The following is a 24,129-nucleotide window of genomic DNA, read 5'->3' as shown; positions in this document are numbered from 1 at the left end:
GGAATAAGCTTCGTGCGTTGTTTTCCTGCCCAGAAGTAGGCTTTTCTGATCCTGAGGTTTGGTTAAAGGTATGTCGTATTTGCTTTCTGGACCTGAGACTTGGATTAACATGTGGTGCATTTTTATGCATATTTGTCTGTCGGGTTGGGAAGAATATCGTTAGATTAGGAGGAACAAATTTTCGTTTGGTGTTCCTTCACCCTAGGTCAAGAAGTGACCATGTTGATTTACAAGATTTTTTACCGTGCGGAATGATATAGAATTTTTGAGGGGGAGACTATTTCGATATATCATTGTGTATAATAACACGTTGTGAAGAAAGGGTATGGAAAGCTTGCCTGGATGTTAAGTGGCGATAAAGGAATTAGGACAAAAGTGAAAGCTTTTTCATAAATTGAGGTGTTCGAAGTTTACATGGTTATCTTTAAGTACGAGACACAACCAGTGGAAAATATTCTAGGTATGTATTTGAATGCAACTTCTTTTGCTACCTAAAGGATCTTTGGATGTTATAGTAATCTCTGCTACAATTCAGAACCACAAGATTGATTGGAGTAACTCAAACAACCAGACATCCGAATGTGATACTGAGAGACAACCACAGAACGACGTGAGCGTGGAAATTATTTTCTATAGCGAGGATCTAAATCAGAAATCTTTATTTCTAGTCATTATTGCCAAGTTCATGGCAATATCTGATTATCGCGCGATAGTTGTCGCGGTAGTTGGCTGTGTTCTGGCATGCGGCGAAAACCAACAAAAGGCCAACAAAAAGCCACGCGCACGTCATAGCCTTCCTTTCGTCCAGTCTCTCGGGTTTAGTCTCCCATAAAATGATTACAACAACGTCCTCATCCTCCTTCTGGGTCAGCTCACAACGTTCGGATCCCCAACGCTCGCCATATATAGGAACGCAAACCCACAAGTATGGAGCGGACACAAGGAATGGACTCGAGGTAAGCGCCTGGTCTCCTCTGTTCTGTCTGATTGAGTATCGAATGAACCAACCAACACTTCGCGTTTGATATGGTGTTCCTTCCGGTCGGCAACAACAAACAGGATGGGATTGTCTCTCCTAAGCCTGGCAACCTGATCGATATCTTTGCGCTTTCCCATGTTGTTTGTTTGTTACACGGTCGGTAGGAATAACCTTCGCGTATGCGAGGAAAGTGTTCCTTCCGACCCGGGACTCGATGAAATGATGGCTTATTTGTATGCTCATGTGTCCGTATGTTGGTTGTATGGTCTACAGGATGAAGCGGCCATTGTCCTTGGGTGTTAGAGCCACGATGGAAATAGCATCGACAAATATTGTTCAGTCATTTTCGGATTTTTTGAGCTATAAAGTTAGGGACTTGCTCTTCTTATTTTCTCTGAATCAATTCACAAGAGAGACAGGTCTTTCTTACTTCTTTTCTTCTTTGCATCCTTGGAGCGTCACAAATCTACCAGCGCTGCTTTCCGTTATTTCTTCACAATACCTCGCCATAACATCTTGTCAAACCTCGTCCAAAATGCGGGCCTTGAGTCTTCTACTCTGTTTCTTCTCCATTTTAGGTTGTCTCCTCGCCGCTAACGTCACTTCCGTCAGTCAACCTGCAGCCGGGAAAGCCTATTACAAAGTCTTCCCCAAAGACGACATCGATATCACTAAGACAAGCGATTTTATCAAGGGAGTCGTCGGAGCAGAAGATCTATTGCCTTGGACGGATGTCAAGGATAAATTGATGCATTGGACTGTGGAGGCCTCGATGGAGGAAGTCGAGGTGTTGAAAGGTGATGAGGGTGTTGCGAGGGTTGAGGTGTTTGTGCCTCCGACAGCGCCAGTGAGCGCACGAAGTGCTGAAGACAGCTCACCCGAAGATGATGAAGCTGCGAAAAGCTACCTTATTACCCCTACTGACGGGAGATTTCCTCGGGCGGTCGAAGAGACTCGGCAGTCTCTGGAGAACTTGGTGGGAAAAGATAAGGTGCATCAATACGGTGGTCAGAGTGGATCTGCCATATGGTGGTACTGCAACTGTAAGATATCTCTATTGCTTTGGTCCCCAATCGATGTGCAATCGATATGGTCAAAAATTTGCGAACTGTCGCTAATCCATTCTACCATAGTGACTATTTCTCAGAAGAATGATGCTGTTAAGATTTCCGGAGTTAAGAATATTTATGAAGAGACCGGCGATGAAGCACAACAACTTCCAGGCAGTCATAGAACACGCGATATCGCGCTATCTCTCAAAAGAGACGAGTCACTAGAAATTTATTTGGTTTTTCCGGGGAAAAAAGGCAGCACTGAGGAAGAGACAGTCGAAGCCGTCAAATTCCTTCAAGAACTTGTCGGTGAAGAGAATGTCAGCCGACCCCTTCTCAGTGGCAATGCAGTTGTTTTTTGGCAATGTAATTGTAAGTATGCACGGAAAGTTTCGGAAGTTGAGACTGTTCCGTCGCAATTTGTTGGCGGATTACCAAACATTTATGAGCTGTGCTGATTTATTCTCCATTAGTGACACCCACACAAGGCGACGAAGCATCCAAACATCCTGGCATTCGCGCAGTAGAGAGAAGTCCGAAGATGGAAAAGTTTCTCCGTATTCCTGCTCGTGATACCTCTTCTCTCCCCTCAGTGGTAGCGAAAGCTCGGCCGTCACAAGTGAAGAGAGCTCTCAGCTACTCGACGCAAGTGAGGGCAGTCAACGAGCTGATAGCTATTAGTCAACCGAGGTAACTTGAGAAGATAATGCAAGGCGATGTGATACTAGCTAACATTTCTCCTAGTACTATCCCAGACGTAACACACTTAAGTAACTACGTATATGATAGCAAATGCGGAAGCGACAGCTTTGTATATCACCTGGAGTCAGGAGTTGCATATAAGGATCAAGCTAGCGTAGGTTCTCTTTATAATTTTGAGTTAAATCCTAAGCGATCAGTATACTAATGAACTTGTGTTGTAGGAATTTCCAAACGTAGTACCTGACAACGAGCACATACAGACATCTTCAGCGAAAGCTATACCGAATTTGCATCCTTGGATCGACACGGATCAGCTGAGTCACTCGACTTGCACTGCTGGTAAAGCTGTGGGTAAAAACTTTGGGGCATCTAAAAACGCTAAGCTTGTTGTCGTGCAGTTAGGTTCAGAGGTGTTTTCCGACTTTTTTGAAGCTCTAGGGTTGATTATTGAAGACATTAAATCTAAACCAGAAAGAAAGAAAAAGAGCGTTGTCTCTGTGTCGTTTGGATTTCGCCATGTCTTAGCTGACCATGGGCAACAAGCGGTGGACGCACTCCAGGAGCGTCTTCAGAAACTTTTTGATGTCGATGTCCCGCTATTTGCCGCGTCTGGCAATGACGCTATCAAACGAAACAAGATCGACATTGACTCGCATCCGGCATTGTTGGCCACACCCGAATTCCCTCTGATTACAGTTGGTTCTGCCGAGTTTGACGGCTTACCCTCAGGGCTTACACAGAGAGGACCACATCTGACACTCTACGCAGTGGGATCAGACGCAACTTGTATGGGTAAGACGGGCAATAGTCCCCTTACTGGGAAGGCCGGCACATCTCTTGCTGCACCACTCATTGCAGGCATTGTAGCAAATTTTCTATCTTACGATACTGTTCCGTTTGACACTAGTGACGGCAATCTTGTCAAGAATCTGAGAGATTATCTTCAATCAGATCAAGGAAGCTGGGCAAGACTTGATGGAACAGATGTTGTCTGGTCAGTAAATCTTCACAATTTTCAGTCTTGCTACTATCGCTATTCAAGACATATACTAATATGTTTCGCAGGAATGGGGTGACAGAAGCAGACAACCCGGAATTTGGTTTACCACCTCCTGTACCACCCCCGCCAGGACCAGCACCAACTGCTCCGCTTCCCCCTCCGCCAGGTCCACCACCAACAACAGGACTTCCACCGCCGCCAGGTGCAACTTCAGCACCAGTGAAAACATGTAATGGAGTAGCAACAAACAAGTATGTTTCTCGAGATAGCCTTCTAAAGAATGTCCAGTCCGACTTCTGTCCCGAAGTCGTAAAACAAGGTGGTAATGACCCAGGATCCGGATCAATTGGCCGCGTTTACAACCCCGATACCATCGAGCAAGTCTCCATCTACCTAGACCTCCCCCCAGGAACTCCAGTCCCAACAAAAGAAGAATGCGAAGCGCACTTCATGGACCTGATCGACAACTGCGACGGAAACGACGCCAACAACCCTATGAACTACAAAGCAGGAGGCCTCGTCACCGTCGGAACCAACAAGTATCACATTACGCCTGAAAAGCCACGTCAACCTGCTTCTGCTGGCGTGAAAGGCGATTGCGATAGTACCTACAAAGTCTACTTTAATGATTATGTGGTTTGGGGACACGGATGGGATAGTGCGGATAATGGCGAGACTCTTAAGCAACAGGTCAAAGGTTGCGCTTTATTGCCTGATACTTGGAGTTTTGCCTATGGGTTGGGTGATGATGGGAGAGAGTGGACGGCTAAGTTTCGTACGGGAGTCTTTCAGAAGAAGTGTGTTGGGCACGCGGGGAAAACTGCTAGTGGGATGGAGGATTTTGGGTGTAGTGGCTCGGGTTAGATGATGATGCAGCAAGAATATCTTCGTGGGGTTTTTTGTTTGTTTTTACTGATTTGCTACTTTGCTTATTTTGCGTATGGCCGTTTCAGGAGTTTTGATATTTAAAGGGGTTGGTGTTTGGTCTTGTTCTGGAGTGTTTGGACCTTTTTTTGGGGGTGTTTTGATTTTGATTCCTACTCTATGAAAATATATATTTGTTTGCAAATCAAGGGGATTCATGAATTCGAAATCTATGCAAGATAGGATACAACAGCTCGAAATAGGTATGCAAGGATATGGAACGGATGTCCGTGTTCAATGTTATTTATGACGATGAGGAAATGAGGCTAATGCAATTCGCGATTGTTATAATGTTTAAATAACCACTTATTTGTGGAACATCAAAGAAAAGGAACCTCCTTCATCGATTTTGTTAAGTTAGGCGCAACATAGTGGTAACTTAGTTGATTGACAAAACTTAGGGATGAGATCTTATAGGGAAATGGCGGCCATCGGATTACTAAATTGGATAGTATAAAATGAGGTTTCTTAGACTGTAAAGCCAACCCAACTTTACTGGTCAGTATGTCAAAGCGAAGATTCCGCTTATTCGATAAGAATATTTGTTTAAACGCCTTCTTCTCTGTAGAGAAGCAACCCCTTTTAGATAAGCGAGTGCACGTGATGTTGCTTCGCTACCATATGTTTCCACATGCAACTGTCCCTGAATGATTAGGATACATTATTGATTTAGACTGCAATGACAGATAGAAGTCTCAGTTTACTAAAAAAAAACCGCTCCAGCAAGTTTTGATCTTGATGGTGACCGCACGATTGGTTTGGTCATGGTAGGATGTGACTGTAATCTCGACATTTGACGAGTGACCGAAAAAAAAATCATTATCCGTACATAATTTAGTTGTGGTCGGAGAGTTGCAACTACACGAATTCTTTCGTATGTATTAAAAGAAGACCGGGTCGTGTTGAGATGTAATGGAAGTTGGTCTCCAAGGTCCTGAGGCACAATGGCTACAGTCTATCGCTGTCATATCCATTAACTTGATCAAATTCAACAAAATAGACCAAAGATCAATCGGTGTCTCCTTGGAGGATGTCTAGCTCATGCGTTGCTTTTTGATGAAACGAGAAGTTTCCGTTCACATTAAAATGACAATCCAAATATTTTGGGGCTCCATCTGAGAACACATGGATAGCATCATGGACCTGACTTTGAAACAATATAACAGTGTTATATTTGCTAATACAAAAGGCATCTTCTACATACATAAAGCAGTCAATGGTCCAATCCGGTGTGCTTAATCCAGAAATCCCAAACCAAAAAACGCCAACAGATCCCAAAAACAATTTCTCAACCTTCTAATACTATACCTGAAATAAACGACCAACGAAACGAATTCAAAAACTCCTACAAACATAAGCAGTGCCCTAGAACTAGTCTCTCGTACAAAGCTCAAAGTAACCCAAGCTCCAAAGCCATCTTGAGACCTTCCACAGCTGCCTCCGGCATACCCTCTACCAAATCTGCAATAACACAAAAGACTGGAATATTGAATAGTAAACTATGTATGGCGCCTTGGTTGAAATGTGTGCCGAGCTCCACGCATGCACCCCCAGTGCTTCCAAGGAGCTCTTTATTGTTCTCCCCTGGGTTGCATGCTGCGTTCGAAAATGCAGTGACGTGCTGACGTGGCGATGTCGCAATGTAGACTGAAGCTGTTGTCGGGTCCATACTGATATATTAGCAGACTGGTTTTTGAGGGTAGGTCGGCTTGTTGCTACCTAGGTGATCTAAGATAAGATGATGTTGGTACCTGATTTAGTAGATTTACACGATGTCATTGTTAAGGAATTGGTCCGGCGTTACTGACCAATGGGGGTTTGGGTATTCGTTGGCTTTACCGTTGGCCCTTTCCAAAAACACCGAAGCCTGACAAATCCCCATCATAGCAAAGAACGAGCGGATAGCTACCTGGTATTTCATGATGAAAGCAAGGTTTTCAATGAAGAATGCGTGTTCCAGTGAAAGGTTTCAGGCTGAGGATTAATTTGTGAGAGAAAAGATTGACGAGTGATCATTTTCGATAGTGAGGTAAGAGTGATGATGTGGAAGGCGAATGAGCTTGATATTCAGCACACCTGGGGTGAACGTTGTCCCATTTATACACCATGAACACTTGGGTACCTCGATATTTCGAACAGTTCAAGCTGCCGAATTTGAAGCCTCCTGACCATACTCGAAAAGGCTCCAAAGACATAGGCATCCCGAAACCGTTCCTTGTACTGCCTGATTCGTTGTGATTCATGATGTGTATCTTAGTTTGTAGCGCTCCTCTGATTGAAAAGACTCCGAATTCATTGAAGGAAGACGGATAGAAAACTAGGCGGGGTCTTTGGTGGTTATCACCACAGGAAGCACCCCGTCACGGTTTTGCTGGTTTTTATTCCCACCTTCATAGTCCAGTGAGGCACGCTTCTGTTGCTAATCCACTTTTGGCAATATTATGTCAGGTAATTGCTCGCTAAACTCGCCTGGGTTCATCTCCGATGTTTGGAAAAATCAAAATACTTCACCAAACACCAAGCGAAGTTACTGTATTTCGCCCAATGCGTTGAGAATGCTCGCTAAAATGATCTGCCCAGCCAACAACAGGTAAATCCATTTCGTCCATTCTTGTAGCGGGGCTCTTGGAACACTAACAACGTCTGCAGTGAACATGACATGTCTTAGCGTTAAGGAATTGTTGGTGTCATGTTCGACCCAAATAGTGGCTTCGAGGGGAGGATGTCATCCTGAATTCCTATCAGCCCATAAATTCGTTCCTATGTCACTTTTGTCTCAAAGCTTTTGCACGTAAGCTTCCTCCGACAGGTTTCTTAACATCCTTATATTGTTACCTCGTTGGCGGTAGACAATTGCGACGGCAACACATCTTGACACAGACTTCCGTCATCAACACAGGCTTATCTGACAATATTAATTTTACCTTATTGGAAATTGATATCTTGTTTATTTACCCAATTGATCTATCATCATCACTTTAAGGCTGCTAAATTATGTTTTGTTTACCAAGATCAACGTAACAAACCATCTACTACTAACCGGAGCTCGCTAACACTTCCACAGAATACATGTTCTCGTAGCTTCTACGGCTCTAGTCAGTACCAAGTACATTATAAATGACCAGGGCTATCGTAAGTTACCCTTAAGCACACTCGAAGCCTTTTGCTAACATATGATTTCCAGATTATCGTGCGTATCCCATCGAAATACATTCCCTCGATACGCATTACAGTTGGCATGATCTAACATCATTCAGCATTACATTTATTCACCCTACAAGCCTCATTAGTTGTCTCCATCTTGACCCTCCAAAGGCTACTGAACACCAGTGCCTCCTATTCGCGGTTACGATGGGTTTTCTCGCCAGATGATCTTGGCGTGGAGCCGGCGGCCTTTCAAAAATCTAAGACGCTCCTTATTGGGTTAATATCATTGGCTGCAGCTTTGCCATTGTTTGCACAAGCCATCATGCACTCTTTCAATCTTTCAACCTTGGTGATGCTGCTGGTAAGTCACTGTCATGAGCTTTGTCCAAGTCATCCGTTGACCGTTGCTGGTGCTAATCCAACATGTAGACGCTCGTGATTCTCATCTCGTTTATGATGGCTCATGCTGGATTGCAACCAATTCGAAAAGCGGGCATGACGACCATCCTACTTGGATTCATTATGTTAATTCTATACGACGAATATCGACTCTCGGTCAATGGGTTGCTGTTCGCCGTGCCAGCGTCTGCTTTATTGGCTTTGGCCAAGCTTTCCCTATCACATTCATCGAAACCCGTACACGACATAGAGATGGACAGTCGACGGACTCTATCATGGCAAGCTGTGATGCTCATCACGATCTCTGCGAGTCTTGGCATTACATCGATTTGGGCCTTCACAATTGAAGACACCCTGCTAGCATTCGCTTATATACGCCAACTCAACATAGGTATTAGTGGCTCTAAACATAGTCTCAGTTGCCATGTTTTTGACATCTGGTCCGTCCGTTTTCACAACTTGCAATTTCCTCGGATCCAATCAGTATGTTGAAGTATCCGTATGTGCAAATATGCTTCTTTTCGGAGGTGTTATTTCACTTGCAAGCAGCCAACTTCTCGAACCCAGCGTTTCAACAATAGTACAACCCACAGCATTTGTTGCTATCATGATCTTCTCAGCCGTGGTATTTCGATGTGAGCAACTAAGTCCACGGCCATATGAAAAGACATCCCAGGAAGGGTATCAGATAGTCACTCATCAGTCGACAAGTGGTCTGGAGAACACCAATTCGATGGACTTTGTTAAAACGCAACCGGGGAACATGAGGCATAACAGTTCCGTTACTCTTGCTTTCGCAGCGGGAATCGTATTGTGGATTCTGTTCGCTGCCCACAACAGCCTACTCTTCCGAAACCCAGTCGAGACAAGGTCGGAAGCAATTCTAGATCACACATACAGACCAACAATCGATATCGATATCGTCGTCAGCATGTACAAAGAAGACGTTTCTTCAGTCGCCGAGATGCTATCCCATCTACGATCACTCTCCGCACTCGCAGGATGATCAACTAGAGTAATCGTTTACTGCAAAAACGATACGGCAGGTCTCGAAACTCTTAGCCAAAATTTAGGAGCCATTGAAGTCATCCCGCGTCCGAATATCGGTCGAGAAGGCGAAACATATTTAAACCACATAATCAGCAATTTCGACAATCTCGCCACCCACACTCTTTTCATCCAAGCACATGTCCATAACAAGTGGGAGTTTTATCGAAGAATTGAACAGTATTTCACCGCATCAACTGGCATGTTGAGCTTAGGCTTTTCTGGAAATAGCTGTGATTGGAACAACTGCTCTGATCGATGGGGATGGGAAGATGATCATCATATTGTCACCGATATCTATCAACAGGTGTACAAGCGTAATTCTTCGACAGTGTTACTATCGTATAAAGGACAATTCATCGCATCCGCTCGACGAATTCGAGGACTTGACCGGTCGATTTACGAGAACTTACATAAGACCATGATTGATCCTAGTAGTTGGGCACATACAGAGCCCTTCTTACGCGGTCGACCAGACTCTTTGAGCGCTCCATTGTATGGCTTCTCTCTGGAACGTGCGTGGTCTACACTGATGCAGTGTTCGGAACCAGATATTGCGTACAAATGTCCTACTTTGCTGAGTGGAAGGCGAAGAGGTGGGAGTTTAGATGACCGTCAGTGTCTTGCTGATGATAGTCTGTATATTTAGCTTGGTTGATCTGATTCACATACACGAAAATTTTGAAACTCAACAATGAGGACGATTAGATAGCAAGGTTTATACTTCCTCGGAATCATCATTTTCCTATTCAAAAATACAAGCAACAAATTTAGATTCGCACCAAACCTCTCAATCCTCATTCACTTCCCTCTCCTTTCTCAAAGCCTCCCTCAACAACTCCACAATCTTAACATTCCCCGCAAGCTGAACGATCTCCACCACTGATCTCCCTTCCTGATCTTTCACATGAACATTCGCAGCACCACCTATCAACAACTTAACAACATCATCATACCTTTCCCTCCTTACCGCCATCAAAAGCGCAGTTTCTCGATAACGATCATTGAGTCTTATTGTCAAATCATCAGGACTACATCCCCTCTCCAACAAAAACTCCACAGCCTCTTTCCTCTTCCCCAACACAGCCCTTCTCATCGCACCTGAGCCCTCCATTACCGCTCCATAATCAACAAGCAACCTCAACACCTCAACCTCACCTCCCGCAGCAGCCTCTCTTAGCGGCGTCATCCCACCGTATAACCCATCATTCGGATCAGCACCTCGCTCAAGCAAGAACCGTATAAAAGCCAAATCTTTGGGTTCAGGAACACTAACCGCGCTCCTCAATGGACACCCATAAATCCCAAACGACTTCGTAATGAACCCTGGATCATGGTCCGCAAGCTCTAAGACTACATCAACTGATCTGGTAGCAATCGCATTCATTCGCAAATGGCGGTCAAACTCCTTTGGATACAACGGTCTTAGAAATCTCAGGACTTCAAGTTGTGACGCTTTGACTGCATCTCGGATGAGATCGCGGATCTTAATGTCTAACTTTACCACGGATGAGAGTGAGAGTCCTGTTTCTTCATCTTCCAGAATATCTTTGAGTGTTTGGATGTCACCGGTGCGACATGCTGTGGATAGAGATGCATGAACATCTTGATGTTGTGAGAGGCTTGTGTTTATTTCTGTCAGTGATTACAAGCAGGTGAGAGATTCTAACAAGGTTCACTGACTGTAAAAGTAGAGTTACCATGTTGAAATATGGGAGATGTATTACTTGTGGTTTGACGAGCATACGATGAGACTTTTCGCAAAGTCCTGCAGAAACGGGCTGACCAATGACTGTCTCTTCATCGTGTTGGTTTTGTGTTGGTACACACTAGGCTAGGCTTCTAATCGCACGGTTCACCAAAGCCTTTCTTCTCCGAATATTTTCTCCACAGTCTCACAATGGAATCTTATTATCGAGAAATCTCACATCGGAGTTACGATCTCTCACTTTCAACTAGCCAATTTTCATGACCAATTTTCACGATACCCTTTTTTCTTCGAATTTCCACCTTATTTGAGACTGATTTGTAGAGAACGGCTCAAAGTGAAACTTTTATTACCAGCATAATTTATGTAGTTGTATAGGCTTTTAAAGACCAGGTGTGTCCGCAATACGGAACACATACTTCGAAGCGCTATTCTTACCATCCTTCAAATCTTGCAAAGCTTGCTGAACGGCTTCCAGTCCTCCGGGTCGCACCTCATATGGATGTGCGGTGAAGGTTCCTTTCTCCAATGCCTCCGTAAACCATCGACAAGTCACCAAGCCCAGGTTATGATTGTCGCCAGACCCGCTATTGTCCACAGTATGAACTGAGCCGACAGTTGTCTTGGTCTTTGCTATTTTTCCCGTGTCCCAGTCACTCGGCAAGACAAGATTGATCGCTCCATCAGACACAACGATCTCTGTGAGAACCTGCTTACTCGGCTCTCCGATTCCTGGATCAAGGCCGTGTCTTACCTCGCCGTATTTTCCAGATTTGAGGTGAGCGCGAATACCTTTTATAGTCTCCTCAGTACCTTTGCGATAGTCGAATACTGCGTCACCTTTGCTGCGATCAAGCAGGGATTCAACGTGGGGTGTGCCCTTGCCCGCAACCGCAATGATAGGATGGATATTGCTGTTTCGTGCGAGCTTAATGGCATAGGATCCTACAGATGAGCTGGCACCATATACGATGAATGGTGTAGACTCTGTTGCGGGTAGCCAGGGGGTGGGAAGCTTTAAGTTCTTGAATACAGCGACAGCTGCTGTTAATGCTGCCAGAGGAATCGTTGCAGCTTCTAAAAAATGAAGTTAGTCCAAGCCATCTCATTACTGATCATGACGAGAAAAATTACCTTCGAAGGATGTCGAGGCAGGAAGGTGGAACGTGGTGTGTTCCCATGCCAATCCGTATTCAGCGTATGAGCCGCCAGGAGCTTGCATCTCATGAAAGGCTCCCACACGATCTCCTTTCTGTTCAGTCTTAGAATTCATTTATTTGCCATGTTGGAATACTTTTCCATACCTTGAATGCAATCACATCTTTTCCAACCTTCTCCACCACACCTGCAATATCATCGCCATGGTTCATGCCACTTTTCGCCTTAGTTTGCCAGGAGTCATTATCAGGTCCATTGTACTCAGCAGCCCAAGTTGGTACTTTCCAATCTTTTGGGTTAGATCCAGAAACAACAACCTTAATCAGGACTTGTTTGTCTTTTGGCTCAGGAATGGGTGCGGACTCGATCTCGCACTTGACTTCCGCACTGGGGAAACCTAGCACTTGTTTCATTGTAGCCATGATAATTGAAATTGTATAAAAACTGTATACGTGAGATTGAAAGTAGGATTTAGAAACTTGGGCTTGGTGTTTATATAGCACTTGGGAGCGCAATCGTACAGTAGTTACTTGACCGCCACGTGCCCGCGACGGTCGCACCAAGGTTGTTCGTCCGCCGACAAAGGAGGTAAAAACAAGGTAGAAAAAAATAAAGGAAGAGCCTTAAAAGAAACCGTTTTCATAGCGGCATACTCGAGTATTGGTCATCAAGAGCTCTGAGAAGTGGGGTAACAGACCCCCCCTATGCATCGCTAATGCAAGTGCGGAGACACCTACCTCACCCTGACGTCGGCCGATTTTCTGTGCGACTATCTCTTGATTCCCACCTTCTGTTATCAAAGTTCGCCCATCTGTCTCGACTTTTAACAATTCGAATACAGCACCAAAAAATCATTACCTCTTAAACTTTACTCCTCACCACGATTCTATACAGGCATACAAGAACACTTAATTATCATTCATATAATAATATTCAAATCCTGTTTCAAATTTCTACGCCTTCTAGACATCCTTTTCTAGGACCTTCACACCTCAATTCTCATTGACAAATGAGAATTTCGCTAGTACCACTTCGATAAGATAATCATCAGGATCTCTCACAAACGACACGCCCACGCAAGCATCCCACTACGACTTATCCTTCCCACTCCAGGCAATTCACAACCCAGGAAAGAAGCAGCAACTTCCTGATTCTCAGCCGTGCCAGCATCCTTGACGATATTAACATTGATACTCTTGAAATGCTTCATGGTCGCATCGATATCAGGAACGGTGAAGCAGAGCTTGACGAAGCGATCCATGGGACAATCCTTGTGAATCTTGCTCAAATTCTGTTCTTGAGAGCAGCAGAGGATGCTGCAAAGGCAAATGTAGTACCTCTGGATGAAGGAGTTCTAATTTCCCTTCTCTTGAGAGAAACGGGTTATTCGGGTCGACTGAATCGCCGTAGCCAAGATAGCTGACGGTAAATGTATCTGTGCTAGTTCCTTGATCCCAAATGCCTTGATGCAAACTCGACTGACTTCTCGAGGTGTGCGACGCGGATGCCGGTGTGGTTGAAGCGGAAGCCTTTTGTGACACTCTCGGACGCCATTGCTACACAAGTTTCTAGATTTCCGAAGATTTTGGATTGATAATATCAGAATGCGGGAAATTATTCTGCCAGCAAAAATAGATATTAAATGTAGATTCAAGCAATTCGGCGGAGCTCGGCGGTCCATTCAATATGTTTTTGCAGATCTCCCGTTCTAGAAAACCTTAGTTCGAAGACGTTTGAGCTGGTACCTAGGTTGCCGAATTGCTCTATTAACTAGTGTGGTCCAAAACCGGTTGCTTATCAATCATACACTGTGGAAAGATTTCGCAAACTCATAGAAGCCGCCAGTTAGTGCATCGAAACCGATTATTCAGTTCACAGTTGTGAGCTGTGTCGCCACACCTAGAATGTTGTCGGAATAGCTTAATCAAGTATAATCTACACTACATTCGTGCAACAGGTAGTTTTGGTTTATTTAGTATTTGAAGCAACTTTTGTTAGTGGTGGCTTATTTAAGGATAGTAGATTGCTTCTCCTCCTCGTTATCAAAGGATATTTCTGGCTAGCTTTGTATGCGAAATTCTGTCGAGTCAATTTGTTAGTTGAAATCGTTCACAGACTGTCGATCGTTTGAGACAACGACGAAGGCGCTATTTAATCTTAAATCGTCTAAGAAGTCTCGTGATAGCTCGCACCCTGATCTATCCAGAAAAACGCAATCTAGGACATTGTAGCTTATATATTTCTCCACCGACTTTTGCAAAGCACGCTCATTACCTAACCTCCAATTTTAACTAAAAGTCTCCCAAGAACACTTTTATATAAAGGACATAATACTCTATTTAAGATCAAAATGCTCTTTCATATTAGGAGAGCAATGAAGCTAAGATACAAGTCTCCAAACTCCGGATTTAGTCTTAATATCTAGAGATACTTTAATTTCACTTTAACCCGCTATCTCTATTTATCCAATCCTATCTGCGTATCATTGTACCCAAAACACGACGATTAAATCCCAGCATCCCTCAACCCCCGACAGAACAAAACAAAATCTTCGTTTCAAAGTCAAAATGTAGAGTAGCAATGAAACCTGTTACATTAGAACCCCGCTCTGAAATGTGGATTAAGAAAGAGGAAAATCCAATTTCGCCGCTTAATGTTCTAAGTATTTCTATAGACATAATTGTAAGAGTAATCCCCGGGTAATAGTTTGTCTTTGGGATGTGAATGCGTGTAGGAATAGACGGAGACTTCCGCTAATAAACTATAATTTACATTTCAAGTACTTAAAACTATTACAAAACAATAATTTACTAGGTGGTCTTAGCTTATCTAAGGACATGAATACTTTCGATATTTAATTTCTTCAAATTCCGACTTCCTAAACAAATAATTCCCACATTACTCACCGTCTTGACATAAATCCTAGCCAAAATACAAGCCTTACAACCTCCTTGGGACTGGTGGTTGGATATTACTTGGAAAGAATGATTAGTCATGGCTGTATAGTGTGTATTTACTTTGTGTATACGAGAGAAAACAATTTAACAACGAATGAAATCCAAGTATATTTGCTCTTGAAAACGAAGTGGGCGTTTTCTTTTTCGAAGTGATATAGTAGAAATTGAAAGGGTAAGCGCGAGAGTTGTGTAACGAAGAGGGTTTCGTGGTTGGATGGTTGGGATGGTTGATGATTGAGAGAAATACTCGCTTAATTCATGTTTATAGGATGTGAGACCGTGTGTAAGAATAAATTGTTGGGCTTATGCCTAGATGAAAAATACCCTAGAAAGAAAACATGTAGCATTTTAACCCAAATCACCTCCCATAAGACCAAAACCTCAATCTTCATCCAATCCCCCCTCCTCTCTCCCCCTTTCACCCCTCCACCCCATCAAACCCCCTCCAAAGCCCCTCAACAACCTCATGTCTCTTCACAGCCCACTCCCAATCAGGAACCCACTCCCCCCTCGCAAACGCCTCATAAATCCTCCCAATATTCCTCGCCGGCTGCGGCAGTCCCCCGAACTCCCCCTCATCTCTCGCGTCCCAAACCTCACTTCCCCCTTTCCCATCATAAAACACAACTTTCGTATCCTCTCTCCCTACACTGAGTGCCCAACTCGGACTCTCGAGACGAAGCTCTCCGAGGGAGCCTTGGATCCGCCATTCTATCCCGGGTGTGCCCGGTAATGGCGGACCGCCGCGGAGATGGATTGATATCGGTGCTTTATCAGGTCCAGCGATACCTTGGATGAGAATCTGATCTGGGACTTCATTCTTGACATCCCTCTCCACGATTTCATCACCATCCAGAATATCCTTTTTCTCGTGTCTTATAGCCATGACTGATTTATAACTCTCAAACCCCCCCAGCACTACCACATTTCTCAATATGCATAATAATATAATCAAGAATAGGTAACTTACCAGCACCAACAACCTCCAACGTATGCCCCCCATGAATAGACACCACATTCCCACCAACGCCCCTCTCCAAAAAATACCTCACCGTTGTCTTCTCGCTCACCCCTCCATTGCCGAGACTCGCAACAATGGAACTACTAACCACCCTCCCCAGTTTCCCAGTCTGCACAAACTCCCTCATCTTCCGAATCGTAGGATCGAAAGAACCTTGCAAACCTATTATGGTTTTCGCGTTGTGCGCTTTTGCTAAAGCGGCCATTTCTTTGGCGATGGCGAGATTGCGTTCGAGTGGCCACTCCACGAAGACAGTCTTGCCGGCGATGATACTAGGACGCACGGTTTGGAGGTGCCGGTCGACTCTCACGGAGCAGACGACTAGATCGACGTCTTTATCATTCGCGAGATCTATTCATTTCATCAGCACACCCCTCACACCCCTCCCCAAAGATCTCACTCACCTTCCGGATCGCCATACGTCCTCACCCCCTCCCCAAGCCCAAACTTCACCCTCGCGCTCTCCGCATTCTGCTTACTCGAATTAAGCAACGCCACGATTTCATAATGGGATGAGGAGAGGAGATACGGCAGATGTGCGGATGTAGCCCACGAGGTACCGGTTGGGGAGGCGGAGAGACCGATGAGTGCTGTGCGGATGGGAGACATTGTGAGATACTATGAAGTGTTATTGGGAGGATGAATGTGAGAAGGGGAGGGGTGAGGTTTTGGAGGGGGTTGTAAAGTACATATATATAACGTGACAACTCCTCTTATTCAGACCTTTCGGATATCAGAGGTAGACTGCATCTGCCTAGTACATATTAGATTTCGGATATAACCACATCACGTAGTATGCTTACAAACCTATATATACTATATAACAGAGTTTTTAACTACACCTCATGTAGGTAACGAACTTCTCACAACTAAACTGTGCATGTTGATTTCAAATCACCCCTCCCCCTCGCTTAACTAACTCAACCCTCCCCCCTCCGTCCCTCCCCCCCTTCCCCACACACGCCTATCACCCCACAACAAACAAGTGCCCGAAAAGTATGCGAGCGTTCACGACATTTGTCAGTAAATCAAGAATGACGAAAGCTACAGTATCTATTGCCTCATGAAAGACGATAGTCTGGACATCCTGGCGTAGAAACATGCGGTTTGGTTTTTCGTCCGATGATGTATGTTGTCAATCAACAACCCACACAACGACATCACGCCTCACCAAAAGACTAACAAACGGTAAAATTCAGTTCATTAATAACCTAGAAACGGCATCCGCTTCCAGACACGTAAGAAAACCCATCGAATCAATAACGCGTAACCGACATCATAAACCCAGCCGAAATCCTTGCAATCTACTAGTACAGCGCAGCCTCTCCGTCTCAAGCATTCCTTTCCCTCTCCATCACTCCAACATAATCCCCTAAACAACTTGCGACCTCGTAGCTTCACTCTCGCTAGGGGCATAACTATCAAGTGGCTGTCCCGTCGTAACAGATCCACCACTGCTGATTCTACTTCCATCGACGCCAATATCAGAAGATCCTTGGGCGTGTTGGTGATGGAGGACGCTCTCGTCGCCAATTTCAGATTGTGGAATGTTATGTTGCTCTCTTGGCATCAAGTTGGGTTCGAGGTGAGCGCTTGAAGGGACATCCTCGAGCTCGTGTTGCCAGTCTTTCAAATCATCCTCTGCGTCGTTCAGGATTTGACGAGCTTGGTTGCTATGCTCGTAGGCTGGACGGACGTCACCGGGGACGACTGGGGTGTCGTCGAGGAGGTTCAAGATACGACGACCGTGTCTTGCGAGGATGATTTGCTTCTCAGCGCGTTCGATTGTTGCGGCAAATTCAGCGGCATATGCTTCCTTCAACTTTTGACGTGTCTGATAAAGTTAGCAATGAAGACTTTTATAGATCATAAAACTTACAATATTAGTCAATTGAGCCTCCGCAACCAAATTCTCCGCCTCAGCACGCACAAGCTCCTGCTCCAAAGTAACCAATCTCGCACTTTGCGGCTCCTTTGCCTTCAACTTGGCAATCTCATCCGCAATCTTCGCCTTATGATCTCGACTAGGCTGAACACTCTTCTCCGTATTTCGGATAGCCTTCAAAACAGCTCTGCTATCATCGATATTATGTGCATAAACATCCTCCTGCTCGCCCAATTCCGAAAGCAAAACACCAATCTTGTCCGAGACGTCACTGATCGCATCATCATTTGTGGCCTCACCCCAGTCGGAAAGCTGTGTTGCGACTGAGAGACGTTCCTTTCCTGCATTCTCGTAACATTGGATCAAGTGGTTCTCGGATTTGATGAGCTTGTATAGCTTTTTGCTGAGTTCGGGTTGGACGGTGCCGCGGAGGGAGTTGAGACTGAATCCATGGCGACCTCCTCCCGAGGAAGAATCTTTGTTCTTGTTGGAACGAATTGAAAGTGCTCGATTCCTGGGCGCAAGTAATTAGCAAAGCTTCAAACAAAAGTATAGAGACTGGCTTGCAAATGATGAAGAGGATGTTTGTCCGACTTCTTTTTGGTTCTCGAATTACTTCGAGACAACATGTTGGGATTTGCACGGTATAAATGAGGTGGTAGGAATGAAGCATAACTTACATGATGAACGTCGGCGCAGTCGGTAGGGGTCTTTCAAAAGGTTATTTGCTCTATCATTATGGTCAGCTCTTTCCTATTATTCCGAGATATTTTTGTGACGACAAAGCTATCGCAGCTGCCGTTGCGACCCCGCGATAGCTTCATTCCATAATCGTCATAGGCAGGGATAAAACATACCTGGAAAGTTTTGTGATTTCGCAGCTGGTAGAATACTACCAAGAAATAAAGTATCAAGTAAATTAATTTAGGAATCAAGATATGTGAAGTTTTAGGAATCCCGGGATGTTGTTTGTTATGTATTTGGGTCTTGCTTGTGTCGAGGGCTGAATTATTGGATCACAACCGATGACGTAGGTCGCACCCAAACTGGTCGAGCCACGAGACGAACTCACAAAGGGGGGACTAGCTTTGACGATCAGGGTCCAACGACTTGATTTTGGGCGTCCATTTCGAGTCTAATATTTTGATATCCCGAAACAGCCGCATGATGAGTATTCTTCGAATACAAATCATGAACAAAATACTCTAATGTGATATACTCGGTCTTAGTCATTGACTTGTTGCCGGGGACCAAAGAGAAACCAGGCTTTATTCAAACATATCAAATCAACATGTACTACCCAAACCCAACCTACGCCATGCCATCCTCCATCCCATCGTAAAACTCGTCGTATCTTGTACATCCTAGCCATCCGTGCATGCCGCACACCTATCCAGACTCTTCTCACGACTTTGAAGATGCTCTTAACTCCAAGCTCCCAACTCCAGTAGCGGGTTTGTCCCATCCACCATATAAACCGGTGCAAATCGTCTATCGTATATCGTATCCAACCATCCATTTCCACCTCCTCTAAAAGTCACATTCCTCCCCTCATCCCCACCTCCCCTTCAGCCCGTCCAACTCCCTCCCCATCACCTATAATACCCACTCCCCCTCCCCTCAACAACCACCACCGGTCCACTCCTCCTATAACTACTCTGGCTCACGCGCGGCGAACTCGTATAATACGTCGCGCTCCCCGGCCTCGTCGTCCTCGTAACAGACGTATACGACGTCCTCCCATGATGATGCGAGTGTCTCGACACCGGTCTCGGCGCCACGATGACTTCTTCGACGTAGTGCCCGCGTCGACGGGGTGGAGGGGAGGAGAAGAGACACATGTTTGCTTCTTTTTAGATGTTTCTTGAGGAGAGAGATTTTGTTTTTGGATTTGGTAGAGGGGAAGGGGAAGAGGAAGAGGGGATGGGAAAGCAAGATTTATACACATCCCACACCCATACATCTTGGCGCAACAACCTTGGGATTCTTCACCTCACCTACTTGTATGTCAAGGACCAGGTCGGTCACGACCAGGCCATCACACACCAACTCGACTCAGCCTCGACTACTCGGTATATGTATGAGTAAGAACCTTTTTTTAGGCAGACGATTTTTATAGTAGGCTGAAATGAGAGGGGGGTAAGCTTATGAGAGGGATGGTTTTGGGTACCGAGTATTAATTTTTCCTTTTGGGGATGTGGAAAATGGGAAAAGTACATGAGGACTTTTGGGTAAGGTTAGGTGAGATGCTGAGGGTATTGGATGTTGGGGGCCAAGGTTCAGGATTTGGGTATGCATGTCACATGGCAATCCTTGTTCGGAATTGACAACACTATGATCAATCCCACGATTCCTCTGCATGGCTTTGCATAATTTGTGTGATATAAGAGTTCTAGATTGCTGTACATATGTGATGACGAGGTCAATAGAACAAGAGCGTTACTGCGCTAATATGAAAACACGATAAATTACTCTTTTACACGAAACTATAATTCCACGAAATCTACAAACCAGCAGCACCTGAAAAGATTACCCTTACATTTTTAAACACCAACGATAATTTCACAAAAAGCTTTCGTAGACCTCACCTTACTTATCTAGCGACCATTCTTCAACGGAAACAAGAGATTTGCCCTCCAACAGTCTACTCGAGAATTTCAAGCAAGTGTAGATCAGTGATGACCTTATTATCTCGTTACCACTGTCTATAATACAGTGAAGGATTGTATTTTTTGTTGCACATCGCACTCTCAGTGTCGACTTTCTAAAACCCCTCGATTTGAACGGCGTCCATCAACTACACTTTTGTCGCACATCGCATTCTCAGTGTCGACTTTCCAAAACCCCTCCATATACCAGTATAGTGTCTTACACATTTATTATACAACGCACATTAGACGGGGTCCATCAACACCCTTCCCGCATTTATCACACATCACACATCGCACTCTCAATGTCGACTCTAAACAACATCGCATTTCCCAACAATCCAACCCAAGAACCATCTCATAACGTCGAGGGAAACCGTGGTTGATACTCTAATCACGCGAGTGAAAGCCTAATGACCCCAAGATCGGTATATGAGAACAGGTTATTTGGTAAGTCTTACATGTATGGAACAAGTTTGTCAAGGAATAGGTGGAAGTGAGGAGGGCTAGCGAGAAAATAAGAAGAAGAAGACCGCACCATCTGGACCAAACCTTCATGTCAACCCACCTTTTCATGGCTGAAAGATAAATCAAACCTTACATCTCACACACACATATCATACCAAACTCAAATCCAAAGTCGAAAACAAATAAAACTCAATTCAAACCCTCCACCCACCTCCCTACACTACTTATTGTACAGGATCCCACCCCCTCGCCTCCCTCCCCCTCCCACCAGGTGAAAGAGCTTCTGGAACCCCCCTTCCATATCCACCACCACCTCCAACACCTTCACCACCCCTCCCTCCACCGTTTACCCCTCCATACCCCCCTCCATTTCCACCCCCAGACCCCCCTCCACTCCCACTCCCACCCCCCAACCTCCCACCCACAGGCACCCTCCCCACCCCCGGCGGCGGCGTATAAGGTTTATACCCCGGATACGCGACCGGGGCCTCAGGACTACCACTTCGATAACTAGGCGGTGCCGTCTCGCCATCATAGTTCATGTAGTCGTCTGCGCTGGGTCTTGTTCTGGGGACGGGTCGACGGTTTACTTGTTGTGGTGGAGGAGGTTGTGAATATTGTTGCTGAGGTGGATATGACTGCTGGGGTGGATACGCCTGCTGTCCAAAATCAAACCCTCCACTATCAGCCTGTCCCGGACTCCTCTCCTCATACGAACGATCTGAATATCCCCTCCCCGGATTCAGCGGTCTACTCGAGTCACTCGAATAATTAGTCTGCGGTTGTGGCCTGAAATTCCCCCGTTGATTCTGGCGTTGTCTACCATATCCATCACCAATCACCGCACCCATGTACTCATCATTTCCGTATTGATCTTGATGTTGCGGCGCGCCGTAGTTGCCTCCATATCCTTTATTCATATCTTGACCTCGCTGTCCATATCCTGGCATAGGCGCCGCATTGTTTCTTGGTGGTCCTCCTCGCCCTGGGCCTGGAGATGGACCACCTCTGTATCCTCCTGCTGCGTTAAAGCCGCCTTGTTGGTTTACAGGCGATCGAGATTGTGGTGGGACATTCATGTATCCGCTTCCACTCGCTAGCCCGTATGGATTCGTAGGAAGATTCGCCGCAGGACTCGGAGGTTGATTTGTCGCTGGACTGACGGCTCCGGTCATGAGAGGCACATTCTGGCTGGTGGTAGGTTCTAGATTCGATAATTCCACCGCATCTTTCTCCTCATTCGCAACCTGTTTCCTTGTCGCAGTCTCCCAGCTAGGCATTGGCGGTAAAGCATCATCGCTAACCGGCTTTGGCTCGACATATAACCCATTCTTTCCAACCTCGAATTGCGCATATTGCGGTATACCAGGCGGATCTCTCGATGTGATAAGCCCAGTCGTCTGAGCAGGTCCCGAGTTCAATCCTCCTCCCATCATCGGCGGCGGAGCCTGATATCCTTTATCTCCCCCAAACCCACCACCATTCCGCGGATCATGAGGATCATCCAGATGTTTATGCGGTTTATTCTTCTTCCCATCGCAAGACCCGCCACAGCAATCACAACATTTCAAAAACGAGAAACAAGTGCAACAGCAGGACATGCCACAGCACGCGCATCGTATACAACACCATAATACCGAAAACACAATCAATCCCCCAACAATAATCACCGCTATCACAGGCCACCTACACAATTAGCATCTCCCCCAGGACCAAGGACGAGGGGAACATACTTGCAATACACAGCATCCATACAACTATCCCAGCTCGAAAACGAATTCTTAACATCCGACACACTATCCGTGATTGATCTCTCCCGTAGCAGCCTCGAGTCCCGCCCTAGCAAACTATCAAAGAGTATATCGCTAACACCCCTCCGCCGACTCGATTGCATCGCGCGATTAATATGCATCTCCCTTATTCGCATTCGCAGTCGACCGGATTAAAATCTCCTTTCCGGTGTGTTCTCAATCCATACCCTCCAGCGGTATTCCAACAATCCCCCTTTCAATCGATGCTTCGCCCTATTCGAATCCCCTATCCGTCTGCCGCGCGCTCGTTGCGATCGTTCGTCCCAACTTCCAAAAAGCAAATAAACCCCCTCGTAACGATCGTGCTGTGTCTTCTTTCCCCGTATCGCAACCCAAAAGATGCCACAATCTTCGCAATCCTCTTACTCGCGATACCTCTGAACCGAATGTGAAACAGCCCGTTGGCTAGGCAAAGCTAGGCTCTCACTTCCCCAATAACCCTTCCCAATATCGCTTTCTCTCTCAAAATCAATCAACCTGTATCCTCAAAGGCAACTTTGAACTCTCCAATTTCATTCAACGCAAAAACAAATTTCAAACGAGTGTCAAGAAAGATCCTAGGTCTTTAGGTGTCGTGATATTTACCCCGTACTTGTTTCCAATGTTGCCCGAAATAAGTCAAGTACGGAGGGCGACCCACCCACTCACAAGTGGCTACACTAACCACCTGCATCACGTGTGCCCGAAAGTATTGTGGCGCAGCGGGGAAGGCAAAGAATGATGACCTATGAATCCTTTGACAGATACGAAGAGTGAGGTGGGGACGCGCGGTCTGGAAAAACGAGTGGATTTTGTTGAATACAGAAGTTATGAAAAAAGCCTAGGTGGCTGAGATGTTTAGGATAGAGTAATAGAAGCTGTGTAACTGAATGAAGGCTTTCATCTGATAAAAACCAAGAATCCAGCTGAGAATCGGGTTGGAACATACGTTTTGTCATACTACATAATAGAAACCAGGCGCAGCGAAATCGACCGATCAAACGACCTATTGACTAAACATTCTGGTATCCCTCCCGCTGAAAGAGAAATGACCTTTCGAGGTCCAAGTCCAACCATTCCTAACCCTTTTCGCAAAGATACGATAGCGACGGTATCGAAATTCCCAGAAACGCCATAATAATCACAATCCCATTTCCCTCCCTCGCATTACCACCCAAACATTCCCTTTCCCCTCGTTCACGAACCCATCACTTTCGGTACACTCTCTTCCCTCCCCCACTATC

At 45.4% G+C, this 24,129-nt stretch overlaps 7 protein-coding genes across 7 annotated transcripts; 2 read left to right on the top strand and 5 right to left on the bottom strand.

Annotated features, from left to right (window-relative positions):
* Window positions 1-1,514: 1,514 nt before the first annotated feature.
* On the top strand, window positions 1,515-4,597 carry GLAREA_01260 (Subtilisin-like protein; the record flags this gene model as incomplete). The annotated part of the gene is made up of 6 exons (XM_008088476.1): window positions 1,515-2,022; window positions 2,113-2,403; window positions 2,505-2,721; window positions 2,776-2,887; window positions 2,955-3,727; window positions 3,799-4,597. 6 exons carry the CDS (start codon window positions 1,515-1,517, stop codon window positions 4,595-4,597), a joined length of 2,700 nt encoding a protein of 899 aa, XP_008086667.1.
* A 1,450-nt stretch (window positions 4,598-6,047) lies between these two features.
* On the bottom strand, window positions 6,048-6,578 carry GLAREA_01259 (uncharacterized protein; the record flags this gene model as incomplete). The annotated part of the gene is made up of 2 exons (XM_008088475.1): window positions 6,048-6,327; window positions 6,466-6,578. The coding sequence occupies 2 exons, from the start codon at window positions 6,576-6,578 to the stop codon at window positions 6,048-6,050; spliced, it is 393 nt and encodes a 130-aa protein (XP_008086666.1).
* A 1,073-nt stretch (window positions 6,579-7,651) lies between these two features.
* Window positions 7,652-9,209, top strand: GLAREA_01258 (uncharacterized protein; the record flags this gene model as incomplete). The annotated part of the gene is made up of 6 exons (XM_008088474.1): window positions 7,652-7,674; window positions 7,722-7,789; window positions 7,842-7,847; window positions 7,915-8,165; window positions 8,234-8,594; window positions 8,623-9,209. The coding sequence occupies 6 exons, from the start codon at window positions 7,652-7,654 to the stop codon at window positions 9,207-9,209; spliced, it is 1,296 nt and encodes a 431-aa protein (XP_008086665.1).
* An 831-nt stretch (window positions 9,210-10,040) lies between these two features.
* Window positions 10,041-12,538, bottom strand: GLAREA_01257 (GroES-like protein; the record flags this gene model as incomplete). The annotated part of the gene is made up of 4 exons (XM_008088473.1): window positions 10,041-10,885; window positions 11,397-12,035; window positions 12,093-12,210; window positions 12,263-12,538. The coding sequence occupies 4 exons, from the start codon at window positions 12,536-12,538 to the stop codon at window positions 10,041-10,043; spliced, it is 1,878 nt and encodes a 625-aa protein (XP_008086664.1).
* A 2,953-nt stretch (window positions 12,539-15,491) lies between these two features.
* Window positions 15,492-16,703, bottom strand: GLAREA_01256 (NAD(P)-binding Rossmann-fold containing protein; the record flags this gene model as incomplete). Its single annotated transcript, XM_008088472.1, has 3 exons — window positions 15,492-15,991; window positions 16,044-16,445; window positions 16,499-16,703. The coding sequence occupies 3 exons, from the start codon at window positions 16,701-16,703 to the stop codon at window positions 15,492-15,494; spliced, it is 1,107 nt and encodes a 368-aa protein (XP_008086663.1).
* Window positions 16,704-17,466: 763 nt separating this feature from the next.
* Window positions 17,467-18,608, bottom strand: GLAREA_01255 (uncharacterized protein; the record flags this gene model as incomplete). The annotated part of the gene is made up of 3 exons (XM_008088471.1): window positions 17,467-17,928; window positions 17,974-18,493; window positions 18,574-18,608. The coding sequence occupies 3 exons, from the start codon at window positions 18,606-18,608 to the stop codon at window positions 17,467-17,469; spliced, it is 1,017 nt and encodes a 338-aa protein (XP_008086662.1).
* Window positions 18,609-21,319: 2,711 nt separating this feature from the next.
* GLAREA_01254 (uncharacterized protein) lies at window positions 21,320-22,989 on the bottom strand (the record flags this gene model as incomplete). The annotated part of the gene is made up of 2 exons (XM_008088470.1): window positions 21,320-22,781; window positions 22,829-22,989. The coding sequence occupies 2 exons, from the start codon at window positions 22,987-22,989 to the stop codon at window positions 21,320-21,322; spliced, it is 1,623 nt and encodes a 540-aa protein (XP_008086661.1).
* Between the last annotated feature and the right edge of the window lie 1,140 nt (window positions 22,990-24,129).

This window comes from Glarea lozoyensis (assembly GCF_000409485.1).
Source record: "Glarea lozoyensis ATCC 20868 chromosome Unknown GLAREA7, whole genome shotgun sequence".
Taxonomy (NCBI): Eukaryota; Fungi; Ascomycota; class Leotiomycetes; order Helotiales; family Helotiaceae; genus Glarea; species Glarea lozoyensis.
This window is presented reverse-complemented; position numbering and strand designations above follow the sequence as displayed.